The sequence below is a fragment of the Cricetulus griseus genome, chromosome 4 (assembly GCF_003668045.3).
Source record: "Cricetulus griseus strain 17A/GY chromosome 4, alternate assembly CriGri-PICRH-1.0, whole genome shotgun sequence".
In the NCBI taxonomy this organism is placed as follows: Eukaryota; Metazoa; Chordata; class Mammalia; order Rodentia; family Cricetidae; genus Cricetulus; species Cricetulus griseus.
The window spans coordinates 100,372,970-100,393,271 of record NC_048597.1 but is presented as its reverse complement, the minus strand read 5'-3'; the positions used below and the strand labels follow the sequence as shown (position 1 = coordinate 100,393,271).

At 50.1% G+C, this 20,302-nt stretch overlaps 1 protein-coding gene across 5 annotated transcripts in view; it reads left to right on the top strand.

Moving 5' to 3' along the window:
• Positions 1-20,302, top strand: part of Tpcn1 (two pore segment channel 1) — a 55,373-nt gene that overhangs the window by 8,754 nt on the left and 26,317 nt on the right. For 3 of the 5 annotated variants that reach the window (XM_027414142.2, XM_027414139.2, XM_027414141.2), the window contains exon 3: positions 19,647-19,774. In XM_027414142.2, the coding sequence (XP_027269943.1) occupies positions 19,647-19,774 (128 nt within the window). Of the gene's footprint in view, positions 1-6,430; positions 6,570-12,940; positions 12,960-19,646; positions 19,775-20,302 lie in introns of those variants that run through there. The other 2 variants (XM_035443275.1, XM_035443276.1) reach the window with 2 other exon arrangements.

Sequence of the window (20,302 nt, the reverse complement as noted above, 5' to 3'; positions counted from 1 at the left end):
TAGGGGGATCCTGTCTGTTGCCTCAGGCCCCCCTGCCACGAAATGCCATCTCTTCCTCTGCACGAAGAAAGCCACCACATCTAAATGGCAGGCACAGCAGCTGGGTGCGGGCTGGCACCTGCTGCCTTGCTCCGCCAGTCACCCGAAGGAGGTCTAAGATCATGTGTGCTCTGAAAGTGTTTTATGAGCCAGAACAGTTGACTTCCCAGCCTCCAAGTAGGGGAGGGAACATGGGAGCAGCTGGAAGGTTTACTGTGCTGTTGTTGATCTGGTGGCTTCTGGCCGCAGTGGCTCCTGGGATTGTCTCAAGTAACAACATGAGGCCCCGGAAGAAACCACATACTCTTACAGAAAGCAACCAAGGCTTAAGCCAGGAGTGTTGGGGTCCTTCATGCTTGGGAACTTGAAGAACAGCTCTTCCTCCTGATCTTGGCTGAGCAGATTCCCTGATGTGACCATTCTCTGGCTCAGAACTCCGCTCTCCCTGCCCAGTCAGTCTGCGTGAGAAAGTTCACAGGAGTCACTGTGGCTTGCCACTGTCGAGCCCTGCCCTGTGCCAGGCAGATCCTGGAGTGTGCCTGTGCCTCCTGTGACATCTTGACCTTGCAGACATCTAGGGCAGTGCTTTCAAGATCCTCCTACGGGGAGGAAACTGAGATTCCCAGAGGTTGAAACCTGTTCCCAATTCACAAAGGCATGCTGGCACACTTGGATCCAAGCATCCTAGCTCTTAGCTGATGTGCCTCCAACAGGAAGTAAGGGTTGAGGGGTCAGGACCAGGGATGGGGGTCTCATCCAAAGTTGATTTTTAGCATCACTTTAACAAAGTAAAGTATGGCGGCTGCTATGTGGGGCAGTGTTCTGTGCTGTCAGAATAGCCGCACTGATGGTGTGCAGTGTCTGTGGGATAACCGGGTGGCCTGGACAAAGGGCAAGGGAAAACCCCAGCTTCCTGTCGTGAGCCACGGCTTCCTCCTCCATGCACCCTCCCCCCGTCTGCCTTCACCACCCTTCCTTAGGCCAGCTCCACACTGGAGCCTCTGTGTTTGTTTTCCAATATGGCTATGAAAATAGGATATGCCAGGAACCAAGATTAAGGATCAGGAAAGGAAGGACAAGGGAGGGTGTGGTTGGAGTTGGGGGGATAGCCATAGGCCATGTGGATACCCTAATGCTGGAACCCTGTGGCTAGTAAGGAGACTGGTGGAGGATGCCCCAGACTGGGTATGTCTTTGGTGCGTGGGACCCTCTTTGCCCACCTTGTTTGCTTTCTGTTGGGATGTGTAGCTGTTTGTGGAAGTCTTGGGCCAGGCATAATGGTGTGCTTGTAAGATCCCAGGACCCTGGAGGCTGAGGCAGGAGGATCATAGGTCGAGCTCAGAGACTGTGGTTCTGTGCTCTTGATGTTGAAGAAGTGATCTTGGACACACTGGCATGTGTGCTGTGCAGGGGCAGTTGCCACCCCGCTCTGTCCAGTTGTCACCGGGTCACAGGCTGACACTGTTAAGAGTCCCCGAAAGAAGTGAAGTCCCTGGCTGCCATCCCCATACCGGCTCAGTTCCACAGATCACTTCAAATCAAGGAAAACGGTGTAAACCCAACCAGTCACCTGTCCCAGCCTGAGGTCACACACCCCACTCCCCACCCCCCACCCCCACGTGTCATTCAGGGAGCAACAGAACCGGTTGAGGCAGGGTTAGCCAGTTAGGCAGGGAATGGAGAGGACAGTCAGAAGGGAGCAGTTTCCATCCTTCCCAGTTTTCAGGTCACCTTCTTCTCTTTACCAGTATTTGTTTCTTTGTGCTGCAGCTCCAACCTAGAACCTCATGTTTGTTACACCGGTTCATCACGGAGCCACACGCCTCATTTAGTGACTTGCCTTAGCTGGTAATGAGGGTTTATTTACTGCTTTCTTTTTGCTTTGTTTTTGTTTTTTTGTTTTTTTGTTTGTTTGTTTGTTTTCCCCAGTGCTGAGAGTTGAACTTGGGACCTTAGCTGTGCTAGCTGAGCATTCTGTCACTGAGCTACACCCCATGTCTGGAGGTGTTTATGTGTATGTGTGTGTTTTGTCTTTGTCTTTGAGATATATAGTGGAGATTTAAGCACAAATTACTAATTTAAAAAGATAATGGTCTGAGGACTGGAGAGATAGTTTAGTTGCTATGAGTACTATTAGTTTGATCAGAGGATCTGGGGTTCTGTTCCCAGCACCCACATCAGGTGGCTCACAACCATTGGTAACTCCACTTCCAGGGGGCTCTGGCGCCCTTTTCTGGCCTCCATGGGCACCTGTACTCACTTGGTACATAATAAAGCAAGCACATGCACAAGTGAATAAACATAAATAATGTTTTTAAAAAGTTTTTACAGGAATTATTTGTTATCCAGTCCTTCTGTAAGTCATTGCTAAGAAGGTGGTGTTTTCTAATGGCCAGCTCGACTGTCTTTAGTGCAGCACTATGGCTGTTGTAGGAAGGGCAGGAAATGGCCTGTGGAAGTGAAACAGTCTGGTTGACAGGCTTGGGAGTGGGTAGTGTACCAGTTTTGTTGCGTGTATTATAGCTCTTGGTGCAGTTAGAGGTGGGAGTGGCAGGAGGAGGAGAGATAGGGGGTTTGGGTAGCACGGGAAGGCTCTGGAGAGATATAAGGTTGAGTGCATACGACATTTTAAAGGGATGATGAACAGGAGGTGAAAGTCTGTCCCTGAAGAAAGAGTCAGAGAGCCATGCCATCCTGGGTGAGTGGCATAGTCGTGCTTTAATTACAGGGTGGGGTTGAGAGCTGAGATTTCAGGGTTGCCTTGCCTCCGCCCCGGGCCTGTGCCGAGGTGTGGGAATATCATCAGGATGATGGAGAAGCTACTGTCACGTTACAGGGGTCTGAAGATTCACCCAGTCTGCCTCTAGAAAGGATTACAGATGAGTGACAGGACCAGTTGGGCACAGGGGTATGTGTCTTAGTGGTATAGTGCTTGCTGAGCATGTATAAGGCCCTGGGTTCAATCCTAAAAACTCACCGAAAAAAAAAGAAAGGAAGGAAGGAAGGAAGAAAGAAAGAAAGAAAGAAAGAAAGAAAGAAAGAAAGAAAGAAAGAAAGAAAGAAAATGGGGAAACAGGGGAGGAGGAAACAATAATGTGGCAGTGGCCCAGGACAGGACACCACATTGCCCTTTCGGTTGGGCACAGCGTTTAAGGGGTACCTGGGTAGTCAAGCAGGCACTGTTCTTGTTCTAGCCTGAGTTTTGCCTTCTGGGACCCCAGCTTCCCATATTCTAGTAGGTACTTGTAAGCCCTTGGAGTGAGTTCTGATTATCACATAATAGTAGGAGACACTAGAGCATGGGTGACATCACTCAGCTGGAGGGGACAGATCCATTCAGACACCTGGGTGAGCTAGGGCAGGACTTCGTAAACTGTTTCTTCTTAAAACCCCTTCTTTATACATTTTTGTAAACATTTATTTGCTGTGTGTGTGTGTGTATGTGTGTGTGTGTGTATGTGTGTATTCATGTGTGTATACTGTGTATGTACACACGCATGCATGTGGAGGTCAGAGCTCAACTTTTGGGAGTCAGTTCTCTCTTCTAACACACAGGCCCTGAGCATCAAATTTTATGGCAAGAATTTTACCCACAATTATTTGTTTTTTGTTTTGTTTTTTGGTTTTCCTGGCACTCGCTCTGGAGACCAGGCTGGCCTCGAACTCACAGAGATCCGCCTGCCTCTGCCTCCAGAGTGCTGGCATTAAAGGCATGAGCCACAACACCCAGCCCCACAATTCTTTGGTATGTATAGTTTTACCATTCATTGAAGATGAAGACAAATTTGCATCCTAAGTGAGACCAATACGCTCATCTGTTTTTGCATGCAGGATCAAATCTTGGCTGAATGTTTGCCATTACAGGAGGCAGAGTCTCCAACATTCCCTAGAGTTGATCAATATTTGAATTTTACAATCAATACTGAGAATGTTGCTTTGCGTAAATACTTAGTACACAACGACAGGAGTAAGTTTAGGGTCCTCTCAAACCGTTAGAGATTCTGTCCTAATCCTAAACCAGAATTGATTTAGTGATTTTTTTTTTTTAATTTAAGAAACTCAAGTTAGCAACTCAAACATCAGTGTTTAAAATCCAGCATCCTAAAAATACAATTCAAAGACACATGCTGAATGAAGAATGACAATAGGAAAAGAATTTTGGGGGGGGAGGCGTTTCGAGACAGGGTTTCTCTTTGTAGCTTTGGAGCCTATCCCGGCAGTCACTCTGGAGACCAGGCTGGCCTCGAACTCACAGAGATCCTCCTGCATCTGCCTCCCGAGTGCTGGGATTAAAGGGCGCCACCAATGCCCTGCCACAATAGGAAAAGAATTTAAAGCCTTTGTTTTTCTTAGTTAAGCCACTAAGTTCAGTTAGGTCACCACCATGGTTTAAAAAGTGGGATCTGGGGAGGGTGGGAGTGATGGCGGGGCAGGCATCCTTGTAACAGGCTTTCTCTTTTATGCTCCCAAATCATGACACAGAGACTTACAAGTTTTGAATGTTCAGCCCTTAGCTTAGCTCTTATTTTAATCTGTTTCTCTTTATCTACATTTTGCCTTGGAATTTTTTTTCTATCTTATTTTCCTGTTGTCTCCATGTCTGGCTGGTGGCTGCCTGGCTTCTGGCCCTGGGTGTATCCCTCTCTTTCTCCCTAGTTCTCTCTCTCTTCCTTCTCTCTCCATCCTAGATTCCTCCTCCTACTTATTTTCTCTGCCCACCAGCCCCGCCTACCCCTCTCCTGCCAAGCTATTGGCTGTTCAGCTTTGTTAGACTTTAGGCAGGCAAGGTGAAAAAAATGCAACACATCTTTACATAATTAAACAACTGTAGCATAAACAAATATAACACAGATGAAGGTCCGCAGCATAAACAAATGTAACACATCTTTATATATTAAATATTCCATAACACTGCCTGGCAAGGGATACAGCCTAGAGAGAGCAAGCGTGGTGTGGGATGAGCCTGTGCTCTGGAGTTAGAGCATCTGGGTGTTACTCCAGCACAGCACAGCACAGCACAGCACAGCCCCTCAGGCAGGCGATAGCATGTCTCTAAGCTTGGGTTCCCTCATTCATAAAGAAACTGCCACACCAAGACTGCTCTTTGGTATGGTAGTGAGGTTAAAACTACCTAGAGCTTTCCTAGTGACTTCAGGGCCTGGAGTATTTCAGGTGGAGGCTTAGTAAATGGCCTCCATCTTGCCTTGGCTGGAACTGTGGAGTGTATTGGGTAGAACTGTTGTGTGGTGATATTATAGATGGTTGTCTCTGAAACTAGTAACCACAAGGTGGATTGGTCTTGGAGACTCTGGCAATGTGGTAGAGGCAGGAGCCAGGTTTAGCAGTTTATTCTCTGGCTCGGGCTCCCCAACAATCCGTGAGCCTCCCCAGACTGCATACATTATGCTTTGCTCATCTTTACAGCTTGGAAGCCTAGGACCCTCCTGCTTCAGAGGTGCTGGGAAGCATCTGGACCCAGAGAAGTCCACAGGACTGTCCCAGGCTACCTACCCGACCCTGGCCAGGGAGCTACTTAGATTAGCTGGCAGCAGGAGGCAGGAAGTGAGAGTGGACCACCCCACCCTCCTGCTGTGCCCTTCCTGATCTCTTCAGCCCAGCCCCAGATCTGAGAGGCCGGCCACCAAGTCCTGGCCTAATGTCTCAAGCACCTGCTGTGCCCGGCTTTCCCCCCAGTCCCCAAGCCTCCATCCTGACCAGGGATGGGGCCGGTGTCCCTCTGCTCAGCTGGGCAGCCGAGCTCTAACACTTGGTCCCTCCCAAAGTAGAAACTCTCTCTCAGAGCCGCCCACCCTGCCCACTCACTGGGTGTCCAGCTCAGATCCCAGGATTTCAGATTTTATGAAGTGCCAGGTGGTGGTGCAGCCATCTCTCCCTCCCTGTGTTCTAACTGGGGAAGCGGCTGTGTTGCTGCCTGGGGTGGCTTTTATTTGAGTTATCCGAAATATGGTGCAGGGCACGGTTTCTCTGTGGAAGACTCTGTTATGATTGGGAAACTCCCTGGTGAAATTGGTGGTGGCTTCCCAGCCTAGGCTGGATGGGTTAGGGCACTTGCAGATCCCTCTCATTTTTTGGAAGTGTCACCCTTGTTCCTTGGCTGGACAGGAGCTGCAAATGGAGTGACCTTCCTGTCACTTAAATGACAGTCTCTCTATCCACTGTTGTTGCCCTTGCTGGTGGTTCTTTGTGTGTGTGTTGATATTACAGGTAGTCATCTCCAATCAAGCCTGGGGAGGGATGGGAGGAAGACATCCACCCAGGTAGGCCTCAAGCCACAGGGTCTGTCCCTTCAGCAAATTTTGGTGGGCCATCTTGGTCAGGTGACTTGAGAGGAACTGGCGGTGACCTCAGAGCCTTGCTATCTCTGTTTTAGGCCAAGTCCTTAGTCCTCAGAACAAACAAAAGGAAAGAGAAGAGAAATTGATGTTGTTGGCCGGTCATTGAAAAGATGGGAGGAAGCCAGCGGTGGCGGCGCACACCTTTGATCCCAGCGCTCAGGGAGGAGGATCTCTGTGAGTTTGAGGACAACTGATCTACAGAGCTAGTTCCAGGATAGACAAGGCTGTTGTTACCCAGAGAAACCCCATCTCGGAAAAAAAAAAAAAAAAAAAAATGAGGAAGGGAAAGAGGAGGAGGAGAAAGAAAAAGAGGGGAGAATGGAGGAGAAGATACATAAAATCTAGGTGACTTAGAAAGGCCTGTCTAGGGGTTGGCCTGGCAGCGAGGACTTGAATGTTGTTGACAGCCCAGCAGCCTAGAAGCCTAGTATTCTAGCCATGTGTCCACCTGGGTGACCAACTGTCCAAACTGAGATGCCCAAGTTAGATAAGGGGGTTGTTTTAACTTCTAATTGTTTCACCACGATAGACCATACAGACAGTAATGCACAGTCAGAGCCACATTAGGCCTCAACTAACAATAAATAGTGCACCCCCCCTTTTTTTTTGAGACCTTAGGCTGGCCTCAAACCCTCTATATAGCTAGCTGTTGATAAGCAAATCATAAACTGAGGCCACTGGGTCAAGTTCTGACACTGACAGTGAAACAGTTTATTTTATTGTTTATATGTATGTGTGTGTCCTTGTGCATATATGTGCACATGGGTATGTGTATCTTTGAAGGCCAGAAAAGGGCTTCAGATACCCCATAGCTGGCATTACAGTTATAAGTGTTGAGACTTGAACTCCAGTCCTCTGCAAGAGCAGCAAATGCTTTTAACCATTGAACCATCTGTCCAGCCCAATTTTTTTGTTTCAAAAAAATGTTTTAATCACATTTATTTACTTATTTATTAGCTTATCTGTCTGTGTGCATGTGTTTATGCATGTACATGTGTGTGTGGCTATGCTAGGGCTCATGTGTGGAGACCAGAGGATAACCTGTGGGAGTCAGTTCTCTCTCCTTCCACCATGTGAGTCCCAGGGATCGAACTCAGGTCATCAGGCTTGGCTTCAGGTGCCTTTACCCAGTGAGCCTTCTTGGTAGCCCTGTGTTTTGTTGTTCATTTGAGACAGAGTCTTACTATGTAGGCCAGGCTGGCCTCTAACTCAGAGAGTTCCACCTAGGATTGGTCTGCTTTTGTTTTTTTGAGGCAGGGTCTCATGACATAACCCATACTGGCTTTAAAAGTTGCCCTGTCTCAGTTCCCAGCAACTGGGCTGACAGTTGTGCAGCTTCCTGTAACTGACTCGCTGTCCCCAGCTTGTCTCCAGTATTCTTCCTTCGCCGTAGGCCTGGTTCCTCTTCTTCCCAACCTTGCCTTCCCAGCATGGAGCCAGTCCCAGAACACGGGCACAGCCTGGCCACATTGAGCTGTGCCCCGTCACAGCCCAGCTCCTGGAGACCTGAATTTGCTGTATCTAATCTGAGTTCACTTTGCAGAGTGATGGGTTTCTAACTGATGAGAAAATGGGGTTTTGGCAAACTAGCAGAGAACCACATTGTGATTTTTAGCATCTCCCCATTCTCCCAGTTCAGGCTGGGTTTGCAAATATATTCCAGTCGGTGACAGCAGTTGGAGCTGGCTGGGTGAGATGGGGTAAGGAGGTAGAGTGCCCAGCCAGGTAGGTGGCCACTGTTTCTGAACTATTGGTCACACAGCTCTACCTCCTCCTGGCACTGCAGGTTTAATAAAGGCAAGACCGGGTCTCATACACCCTCCTTATGCACTTATCTGAGATGGAGTCACAGCTTCTCCAGCCCCCGGAGTAAGGAGACTCATTCATGTCCATGTGACCATCCCAGAATAGCCCTGATGAGGCCTGCTTCCCTAGTGCAGCCTGGGTTTTGAACATGGAGGTCTCACCCAGCCTCCAGCCTGCATGTTTCTTGTAATTGTGGCACCATACATCTATGCTGCTTTGTCCCTGCCACCACCACCTTCCCTCACATCTGAGCTCCCCTGCCATTTGGAGACTGTCTGCCATCTCTTAAAGATGTCTCTCTTTAGTGAAATGCTACTTCATTCCATTTTCTTTCTCTTACTCGTTTAGCTCTTGTAGAAAGTCAGCTGGGTGACGGCTGATCTCGGCCCTGGCTAATGGCCTGGAGCCGCTCCAGGCCACCGGCTGCATCGGCTCGCACTCGTGGGTGGTCGGCAGCAAGCGTGATATCTTCTCTCTGTGGCTCTCAAGGGTCCTCTCTTCTCACGAGCTCGGCTGTTCACACTTGGCAGGCCTGCCTCGTCATTTGCGATCATGGTTGTCATGCAGACCCTGAAGCAGATCTGGAACCTCACCAAGGCTTGGATTTTATTAGTATTGAAGCCACTCGGCCTCTAGGCCAGTCGGCCATTTCAGTCTGTTACATAGTTCTCCTCCCAACCCTACCTTTTCTATTTAGAGACTGGGCAGTGTCCTAGAATGTGGAGGGGGCTACAGAGCCTGGAGCTGGGGATGGCTTGGGAGAATTCTTAGGCTATAGGAATCTGTGTGATGGAGGGACAGGGTGGTGATGGAGGTGGCCACAGAAAAGTCTGGGATTTTAATGTTTCCTCAATTTCGGTGCAGGCTTCTTCGGAAAAGGAAGGAAATTGATTTGTCAGCCGAACCACTTAAAACAAAGTTGTTAGTGTTTGTGTGTGTGTGTGTGTGTGTGTGTGTGTGTGTGTATGCTGAGCCTCAATTTCTTCATCTGTGAGATGGTGTTACTGGACAGTTAAGTTAGAGTCCCTGTAAAGATTAAACGGGAGATTCAGGTGTCATCCAGTCACCAGGGAGGGGCGGAAACTTAGTAACAAACTTAGTAACAAAGTGTCAGGGTTCCATCATCCACAAAGTAGCATCATCATCAACAAAGTGGCCACACCACAGGTGTTGCCCTCTTGAGCCCTGAGTCATGGAGGAAGATCTCTCTCCCGGAGCCCAGCTCTTCCTCATTCTGAATTCAGACTTCCTCTTAGGAATTGGGAGTTGATTTTCTGACTCCAGCCCTCCAGGCTGAGCATCTGAAGACAGTTAACTTCCTTGATGCCCCCCCAACTCCTCCCCCCACCCATATACCCTGGACAGTCACAAGCTCCCTTCCAGGCCTCCAGAGCAAGTCTCTTCCTAATGTCTCTTTCAGGCTAGACTGAGACAAAAGGAAGGAGGACTTAGCTCAGGCCTGGCCACTGACCATCCAAGGCTTCAGCTCTCTGGAGACGTGGCGTGCCCATTGTGCCCAAACATCCAGGTTTTTAGAACATAGACTTCCTCCTAATGTCACTTTTCTGGAGGTGTCTGCCCTGGCTGATGCTTTTTTGAACACTGTGGCTTGCAGCAACCTCAACCCCTGATGCCGCCAGTGCAGCATTCACAGAGCAGGGTCCAGGCAGCTCTCCTGGCCAATGACCCTGGTAGCTACTGGGTAGGGACTATGCTACCCTGTCCTGGTTGAATTTGAGTCACTCCAGTCCTCTGAGTATGATTTGTCTGCTGGCCTCCTTCGGGGACCAAGAGAGCCCCAGTCCCTGATGGAGCTTCCAAGTAACCATGACCAAATGATTTCATAGATGCCGAAGTCTCCACCAAGGTGCGGCAAATGGAGCGGCGTGTATGTGTGTGCGTGTGTACATGTGTGTCTTTGAGCCCATACACATGTGAGATATTCTGAGCACTCTGTAAGGCAGGTGTCCAGTCAGTACTAGGAGTAAGCGAGACAGTGGTGAGCATAGAAACCCACTATGTGACACGCCCCACCACTGGAGAGCAGACAGGTGCAAGCTGGACCTCAAAATTCATCACCTGAAGAAGGTGATGCCATGTATGGATTAGCAAACCATAGGGAACACGAGGGGCCAGACAGCTCTGTTACCTCGAATGGCATTGAAGAGGATCATTGTGGCTGTGGTTGGTCTCTGGTGCAGGTGTGCCATGGCAGAAATGGATCTTGTGGTTTGGTTCAATTAGAGTGTGCAAAGATGGGCTTAGACAAGATGGACCATGTGGCTGTGTGATCTGAGGTGGCCCACTTCTGAGATACTGGAGCCTTGGGAATCAGCAATTCAAGTTCACACCTGTAATGGGACCTGCCTCCCATCCTACAACCTTATCCTGTCAGAGGCAGCAGAGATGGGAACTCAGGCTCCCTCTCTGTCCTTGGGGAAGTTCCTGTTCTACATACACCATAGTGTCCCCACTCTGTGGATGGCAGCAGTACAGCAAAGTCCAGCTCCTGGGGCATTTTATTCCATAACTACCGCCCGGTGTGCCCCTAGAACAAAGCATGGTCCCTTTGACTTTCCACCTACACCTTGCTCACTGCCTGTTTATGCTTCTAGCCTGGATTCCCCACTCTCTAACACCCCCTCCCCCCCGTTCTAGAACATGCTACTTACCTGTCTTCCAAGTGCTGGGATTATAGACATGACTAGTCCCTCCTTTTGTGTAGTTTTGGGGCATGGGCACTGCAGGCAGTACCACCTGAACGTGCAGTGTCAGTGACCCTCTTGGTCTCCTTTCCCAGCCTCCCCTTGTCTGCCCACACCCCTTCCCCCTCCTTCCAGACTCTCCAGGGCCAGCTGTTTCTGTCCTGCTCCCTCCTGCCTTCTTCCCCTTCCTCTGTTTATTGTTTTCAACCTTCTGGCTCTTTGCCTGCCAAGACCTGGCAGGGCAGGCTTCATGGATGAATCCCTTTGGATTTACCACTCAAGTCCCGGTCAGGTGGCTGAAAACAGAGTTAGAGCTGGCACACAGTTTTATCCCGACCACTTCCGAGCCAGAATTTCTTCTAACACAGCGCTTGACCGGTGAGCCTTCCTGCAGTGCCTTCTGTTCCTCCTTGGGCCCAAGTAAGCCTTTGGCAGGACAGGCGTTGAGTTGGTGCCAGCCATTGAACTAGGAGGGCCCTGGGCCAGCTTGACCTTCCTAGAGGCCAGCGTGTGTGCCTGGCTGTGCCTTCACTACATGAGCTGATACCAGGATCTACTCCCTTACCCCATCTCACAGCCAATTGCCAGAAAGCAGAGGCTTGGAAGAGGGCAGTGTGCCTCCTGCCTTCTCTGCCTTTTGCCTCCTTCCTGCTCAGTTTCCATCTGGGAGTCCTTAAAGCGCCATCCCACACAGGAGCACCATAGCTCCACAGCCTCTGTGAACACCCCAGCAGGACTCTACTTTATTTTACCTCCTCAAGTTTTGCCCACGGAGTGGAACTCTCAGTGACAACTGGCAAGCAGTTTTGTGGCTGCTCATTGTCATTCTGGTGGGCTCCTGTTTCCAGAGGACTCCGAGTGCTTTCTGGGTTTTTGCATTTATTTCTGCTGTGCCCGGAGCACAGCTGGCATGGGTCCCAGTGTGTGGGAGGAGAAACTGAGGCTCTATGGAGGAGGACCTCCAAAGGCTGAAGGAGAAGCACATGGCAGGAGTTTTCTTGGTCCACAGAGGACATGCGTGCTGGGTGTGTGTTTGAGAGTGTGTGAGCTGAGGGCAGTTGGAAAGGCAGAATGTCATGGACACCAGTGTGCTCCAAACTCTTGCATTGGGCCAAGTCTCTCACTGCTGCCTTTCGGATCAGAGTTCCCACCCAGGCTTTTTACCCAAAGCTGCCTCTCCAGGCCTCAAGGCCAACCGTGGCTGACTTGCCTGCTGGGTGTGTGCAGGCGGCAAAGTCCCTCTCCTGCCCACCCGCTCCAGTGCCCTCCTCCCTCCTCCCTCCCTTGCCTCTCTTCCCCAGCTTTATGGCTGGCATATGGAAGCCATTTCTATTTATCCACTGCACCAGGATGCTGCCTCGTGCTGTGCTCCAGCGAGCGGAATCCTCAGAGTCCCTGCAGGGCCATTTCAAAGGCTGCATGCGAAGCAGCCAGCTGTTTGCAGGGAGCGTCTGGGCCCGTTACATCAGTGTAGAGGCGGCATGGCCATCTGTGCACATGGGTCATCCTGGGCTGTCTGCATCTCAGGGATAGAGGCGGTCCAAGTGCTGTCAGAGACTGGGTGATTTTGTGTCCCAGTGTTTTTCATTCCTTCTTGCTGTTCTCCGATAACTTTGTGGTCATATCCCTGGGCCTTTGGCCAGGACTAAGGGAGGAGTTCCGGGGAGGGGACCACACAGATCTTTAGTGGTCAAGGTCTTCATGTCTCTCTGCTCAGCCCAGTTTTCCAAAGAGAGCCCTGCCCAGGGCACTGGCAGTGGAGAACACACTGTCTACCTCTAGGGAACTTTCCCCCAGGCTCACAATGCCGGCTTCCCTGTGGCTGAGCGTCCCTGAGTCTTGCCTCCTCTGGCTTGTTCCAAGCTGCGAGTGCCAGAGTCAGGGAGACTGTATTTCTACTGCCCATTCGGACCCTGTCTCATTTGAGTGTCCAGCTGCCTCCCAGACAAGTGGAAACAAGCCAGCTGTTGTCGTCCGAGGAAGCTGGGGAAGGCCAGCCCCGTGACCACTCCTGTACTGATGTCATCCTGGTCCCTCTATCGTGCCTCTTGTGGTATGCCTTGCTTCTGGCTATGCAGGTCATCTGGAAGGTGCTTTTGTGCTCTGATGCCGATGGGGTCTTTAATTGTCTGGGCTGGAAAGGGCCTGCTGTAGCAATCAATGATGAGAGGCTACACCTGGGGTGATGTTGGGTGAAGCCAGCTCTTTCACCTGGAGACCTGTTACATAGTTCTCATAGGAAGCTCTGTAGGAAGAGGTTGGGCGGATCTTGTCACCAGGGTAGGTAGATGCCAGTGGTCACTGGGGCTATGACTGCACAGCCAGAGATTCTGGAGCAGATCAGGGGAGCAGGGCCTCAGTGGGGTCAGGGGCTAGGTCATGCACTGTGGTGAAACACTGAGAAGCCACAGGACATTCTCAGCTTACTTCCTGGGATCAGTTCCCCATCTGAACTTGCAGGCCACTTGTTCCACCCTCTCAACTGTGACACATCCCTTCTGCCCTTCCCTGGGGCCCTTAATTGTCCTTTCCCTCTGAACGCTGCTGAGCCCCTGAGCACAGCTCATATAATGGACAATGGACTCTTAGGAGCTGGAGCGACTCCAGCCTCAGAGCCCAGCAACCAAGCAGGCACAGGCAGGGAGTTGCAGCTCAGACTGCAAGAGCTTTTGGACCTGAAGCCACCAAAACCTCCACATGAAAGGACTGGGAGGGCCAGTGGCTCCCTGCCCACCACTTACAACCTCTCTATAATCTCTAAATGTCCTGCCCAGCCACCTGCATGGACTGAAGGAGGCTTTATGGAATCACCTGTGGCTTCCCTGAAAAGCCCTTCGGTGACCCAGGTGACCCAGAGCCTTTCAGCTCTGTCCCTGTGTGAGACAAGTCCCAAGCCTTGCCAAGTTCTGTGCTATGCTCTCCACAGCAAAGGGCTAAATGGTTGGAACACAGTGGGAGGAAGCTCTCGACTGCCCATCCGGACATGGGAACTGCGTGTCCTTTCTATGCTTTTGGAAGGGTCTGTCCTGATCACCCTTGTATAGAACTGTCCCTCTCTAGCCAGTCTTTAAAAGGATATCTCAGAATACCGAGGGACTGTGATTTGCCCCTTAGCACCTCTGGGTGCTTCCTTGTGCATTGTGGGTAAACACTGCCAGGTCCTCCTGCGCCTGGCTCTGTGCCCTCAGCCTCTGAGAACCTGTTGTTTGGTGCTCTGTGGGAGGATCCCTTTGGGGAGGGATCCTTGATGTCACATGTTCTGACAGATTTGTTGATCCTGTATGCACTGAACTGACACTGTTCAGGGCTCTGGGGATACTGCAGTAATCGTGACAAAGGCCTGTGTCCTCGGAGAGCTGACATTTAGCCAGGGGAACAGGCAAACATGCCAGGTTCTGAGCTTTCACTGGGCCTTGTAGGGGTCAGAAGTCAGAGACAGATGGGCCATGGGACTTGGCAAAGGAGCCAAGGGCAGTCTGTTCTGAGACAGTGACAGCGTGAGGATGGGAAGTTGAAAGACCTGAGAAAGTCGACTGCTTGAAGGTCCCTTAGGCCAAAAGTTCCAGAGCAATTAGGAATCCAGAGTGGCGATGAAGAGATGAATGGGATAAGATGACACAAGGGGGCCTTTTAAACTGGAGTGTGTGTTGAGGAGTAAATACCTAGGGTTTCCCAGGGAAGCTGGCACTGTGGTGTCTTTGAGGCAGAAGACCAATACCAACTGGCTGAGTGTGTGTGTGCATGTGTGCATGTGTGCATGTGCGTGTGTGGTATATGCATATGGGGTAGGTACACATGCCCATGCATGCATTTATGGAGTACCTATGTCCATGTGTGCATGTGTGGAGGTCAGAGGTTGCATTCCAGTGTCTTATTTGAGACAGGGACTCTCATCGAACCGGAAGCTCACAATTTAGACTGGTTGGCCAGGGAGCCCCCAGGACCTTCCTGACTTCCCCTCTAAATGCTGGTGTTATAGCCCACCACATGCAGCTGGGGACCTGTGCCACAAGCACTTTACCAGCTGAGCCATCTCCCCAGCTCATCCCGAGTGCTGGGATTAAAGGTGAGCGCCACCAATGCCCGGCCAGCCTTAGTTTTCTTAAGGTGGTTTGCTGCACTGGGAAGTTAACACACACACACACACACACACACACACACACACACACACACACACACACACAGAGAGAGAGAGACAGACATACATACATAGATACACACACACAGAGACACACAGACATACACAGAGTCACCCAGACACAGATACACTTGCACACACATAGACATACACAGAGGCACACAGAAACATACACAGAGGCACACAGACACACATAGACATACAACAGAGGCACACAGAAACATACACAGAGGCACACAGACATACACAAAGGTACACAGATACAGATACACAAGCATACACATACATACAGACATAGGTAGACACACAGACACACAGAGAGGCACACAAATATACATAGGGACACACACACACAGACATACAGATATACATATATACACAGACATACACAGACACACATAGAGACATACATAGACACACACACACACAGTGGATTTCTCTGGTATAGGAAAGGTCATGGGTCAGGACAGTAAAAGGACAAGTCCACAGAAGGGGTTGGGTTGATTCCGGGGACAGATGACTCCAGCTGTGGCAAAAAGCAAAAGAGCCGGTGAGAAGTGAGATTAAAAAGACAATTAAGTTGACATAATCATACCTCTTTTATATAGTATCCAGTGCTCGCTTGTAACATGGCAGTAGCCAGAGAAGGGAGACTCTGAGACCAAATCTGTGAGGAATCATTTTGATCCTAGGGGTGGGGCCTGTCCACTTCCGGAGGCTCCTCCTGCCTGTGTTGATTCAGCTGTTCCTTCTGCAGTTAGAGTCCAAGGGCAGGACACTCCCAGTAACCCCTATTCTGCCTCTTCACAGCCAGCCCATGGTCCTCTGTGGCAGATCCCAAGGGCCCATCACTCGTCTAAGTCTAGACAAATTTACCCACACCTGGACTTGGTGTCAGCTGCAGCAGTGCAAAAGGTACTCTCCCCGAGTGAGGGAGAAGCCACCCTGTACTGTTGAAGTGCCTGGTGCACAAGCCTCGTCCTGTGTCTGTAACTCCAGTACAAGCTGAGTGGCATTCAGATAGACTGGTGGGCCATGCGTGGTTCATCAGGCAAAGGGAGGAAGGGGCTTCTGTGTGCTAACAGTGTCATTGTCATCTTAGAGCAGTGTTGGTTGGAGGCCTCGGCCCCCACACATGGTCCAAGAGCTACTGACCCCTCAGGGCAGAGCCTGAGTTTGGGGTTGTTTTTCAGGTCACCTGCAACTGCCTGCCTGCCTTTGTTGATTAGTTAGTTGGTTTGTGTTTTTTTGTTCATTCGGCAGTCTTAGGAAGCTCAGGATGGTCACAGATTGTAGTGGAGGATGACCCTGAACTCAGATCCTCATGTCTCAACCCCCTAAGTACTGGGATTGCACAAGTATGCTACCATGCCCGGTTTCAATTTGTAGATATGAGTGGTGCTGAGGATTGAACCTGGGTCTTTGAACATGCTAGGCAAACCACTCTGTCAACCAAGCCACATTCTCAGGCCTGCCTGTTTTCTTGTGGTGATTGCTGCCTACCTGTAAACACATTGATGCCCCAGCAACGGTTAGTTCCAAGTCACAGTTCATATCTCGGATGACATAAAACACACATGTGCCCAGTTGAAGTGGAGCTCGGCTCATCATTGAGCCTGCAGGCCTGAAGCTCTGAGCCTAAAACGCAGCCCCAGCACACACTTTTCAGAGAGCTTAAAGACAGAGCCTACTGGTTGGTGAGGATCCACAGAAATGGAAGGCTCAAGCAGCTAGTGGGAATGGAGAGAGGTGTTATCATTGGGAGAATTTGTTTGGCGGAGTCTTCTTTTTGAGGCAGGGTCTCACCTGTAGCCCAAGCTTGTTGTCATCCTCCTGCCCCAGTCCCCAGAGTGCTGGGATTGCATCGGGCCACTGTGCCTGGCTTAGTTTTTACTTCCGGGAAGTTAAGCTTGTGACCCATCATTCAACCTCTAGGTATTTATTTACTCCAAAGGAATGAGAGTGCACGCCCCACAGCAAGCCTGGTGCCCCAGCAGCTGCGCCTGAGTCAATGTCTGTGGATGTAGGGAGGGACACCGTGGGTACTTGAGGGGACAGTTACAGGATGGACTATGCTCAGTAGCACAGAGCTGGCTGACACACACACAGCACAGATTCACTTCGGGATAACTGTGGTGAGAGGAGGCAGCCACATATGCAGACCAGACGATGTCTTAAACAGTATTCTAAGGCGGGCAGAGTCATCAGGCAGGGTAGCAGCTGAGTGGTCGTCTAGGGTGGGACAGGAGGTGGAAGAAGTGATGACTCTGCTGTCCTTTCAGTTAGATTTCTTGTTTGTGTATTTTTGGTTTTTCAAGACAGGGTTTCTGACAGCTCTGGCTGTCCTGAAACTCACTTTATAGACCAGGCTGGTCTTGAACTCATAGAGATCCTCCTGCCTCTGCCTCTGCCTCTACCTCTGCCTCTGCCTCTGCCTCTGCCTCTGCCTCCCGAGCGCTGGGATTGAAGGCGTGTGGCACCATGCTGGGCTTTATTTATCTTTTTAGTTTAGTTTTTAGGTACTGGAGATTGACCCAGGGCCTCCTGCACACAGAGCTAGTGATTTCCCAATGTGTTGTGTCTCTGGTCTAGTTTACTTTTGATTAATTCATTTATTTACTTATTTAATTAATTAATGTTTTTGTTTGTTTGGTTTTGGTTTTCTTTGTTCGTTTTGAGACAGGTTCTTACTTTGTGACAGTAGCTGACCTGGAAATTGCTTTATAGATGAGGCTGACCTTTGACCTTAAGGAGATCCACCTGCCTCCACCTCTCCAGTACTGTGGTTGAAAGCATGTGCCATCATATTTGGCTGATTTTAATATTTAATTACCTACTTGTTTATTTGTGCACATGTGGAAGTCACAGGGCAACCATGGGAATCAGTTCTCTACTTCATCCCTGTGGATCCTGGGTGTTGAGCTCAGGTCATCAAGGCTCGGCAGCAAGACCCTTTAATGTCTGAGCCATCTCACCAGTCCTGCATTTTATTCTGAGACAGTCTTCGAGTCTGGGTGGACTTGAACTCACTCTCTAACCCAGGCAGGCTTTGAATTTGCAGTCTTCCTGCCCGGCTTCTCAGTTAGCTAGGACTCTAGGCCTGTGCGCCCAGGCCGTGTTGCCTTTACTTCTTCATTTAGCTGCTACTTTCACAAGTGTGTACAGACATAATACCTGGTTGGGCTAAGGGTATAGCTCATCGGTAGAGCACCCACACAGTCCTGGCCTGACACCACCCAAAAACAAAACTGTCAAGCCGTACACCCTAAAGCATGTACATTTGCCGGGCGTTGTGGAGCACACCTTTAATCCCAGCACTCAGGAGGCAGAGGCAGGTGGATCTCTGTGAGTTCCAGACCAGCCCGGTCTACAGAGTGAGTTCCAGGACAGGCTCCAAAGCAATACAGAGAAACCCTGTCTCAAAAAACAAAACAAAACAAAACAATGGGCATTTTAGTGAGCATCAGTGGTCCCCTCTGTGTCTTTATAAATTTATGGGAAGAGCCTTGTTGATGGCTGCACCCAATGACCCCCCAGATCAGAGAGATCTTGGAACCCAGTGGCCCTTTCCTCCCTAGCCTGTGTGGCTCTGTGCACCACACATCTGCTTTCTTTCCATCAGCCATGAAAATGGAAGAACCTAACATTGGGTTCCTCCTATGGAAACCTCATTTACAGTGTGGGTTGTGGGGAACCAGATTGTCATAGATTCACTTCTTCTCAGTAGATTAACCAAGTGGACTCATTGCCCAGTGCTCAAATTCAGCATGTGTATCAGGAGAGACTGTGAATGTGATAAGCCATGTGAACATGCTCAGATTGGGAAGTCAAGGGTCCTGTTGACTTCCTTCTCGTGCAGCCAGAGGACAGAAAGAGCCCCCTCTTTCCCAGCCGACCCAGGCCAAATGCCAAATGCCCCTCCTGTTGGCTGGCTCCAGTGCTCACCCACCATGATCCCTGGCTCTGCTGGCAGGCTTGGGTCAGCTGCCTTTGAGCCAGGGCTGGCTCTGTCCAAGCCAAACAGTGTGGCTGAGGATGGGAAAGGGCACTCTGCCGAGACAAAGCAGGGAAGAGGTGGGCATTTGGGGGTGGGGGAGCAGGCAAAAGCAACAGATGCTTCTACCTCCTTCCCCCTGGGGGGGGGGGTTCACTTTGGTTAAATGTTTGACTAAGCAAGATCTCTACATGGCTTCCAAAAGTCAAAAGTCTACACAGCGAGCCTGCCCTTACACCTCACAAACAGCCAGTTTCTTTCTTGTTTTTCTTCCCTGAGTTTCTTTTTCTAAAGATATGATATGGAAGTCAGAGACCAACTTAAAGCATCTGTACTTGGTCTACCATATGAGTATCAGGGGTTGAACTCAGGTCATCTGGCTTGGTGGCAAGCACCTTTATCTGCTGAGTCATCTTGCTGGCGCTTTTTTTTTTTTTTTTTTTTCTTCTTTTCTTATTTAAGAGAAAGAAAGCATTTTTGATCAGCCACCCTGATGCTTGTTGCTAGCAGTACAGGTTAGCAAGCCAACAAGAGTGGCCTGGTGCTGAGCAGTTCTGTATCATCTTAAGCCTGGGTTCTAAGTAAGTCTCTCCCCTCTCCCAATGCAGATGGGGGCAGCCATGGCACCCAGGACTCCCTGGTTCCCAGTCTGGTCTCCAGGGCTGACAGTTCTCCCTCCAGTCCCACCGGACACAACTGGGAAATGAATTATCAAGAGGCGGCAATCTACCTCCAGGTGAGTGCATCTAGGTCGACCCCTGGGGGCAGGGGTGGGGCTGGAATTACAATCAAGTCCTTGGGATCTGAATTCGGGTCCTCACTTGTGTGGTTCAGGCCACTTCCTGCTGCCTGTGAGTCAAGATGTAGGACTCTCAGCTATGTATCCAGCACTGTGTCTATCTGCCTGTGCACCGCCATATCCCACCACAATAATGGACTAAACCTCTGAAACTGTAAGCCACCCCAATTAAATGTTTTCCTTTATAAGAGTTGCTGTGATCAGGCTGGGCGGTGGTGACGCACACCTTTAATCCCAACACTTGGGAGGCAGAGGCAGGCAAATCTCTGTAAGTTCGAGGCTAGCCTGGTCTACAGAGCTGTTTCTAGGACAGGCTCCAAAGCTACACAGAGAAACCCTGTCTTGAAAAACAAAACAAACAAAAGAGTTACTGTGGTCATGGTATCTCTTCACAGCAATAGAAACCCTAAGGCAAACCTAATAATGGTTTTCAAGCCAGTTAAGACCAAGACAGGAGGGGCAGCA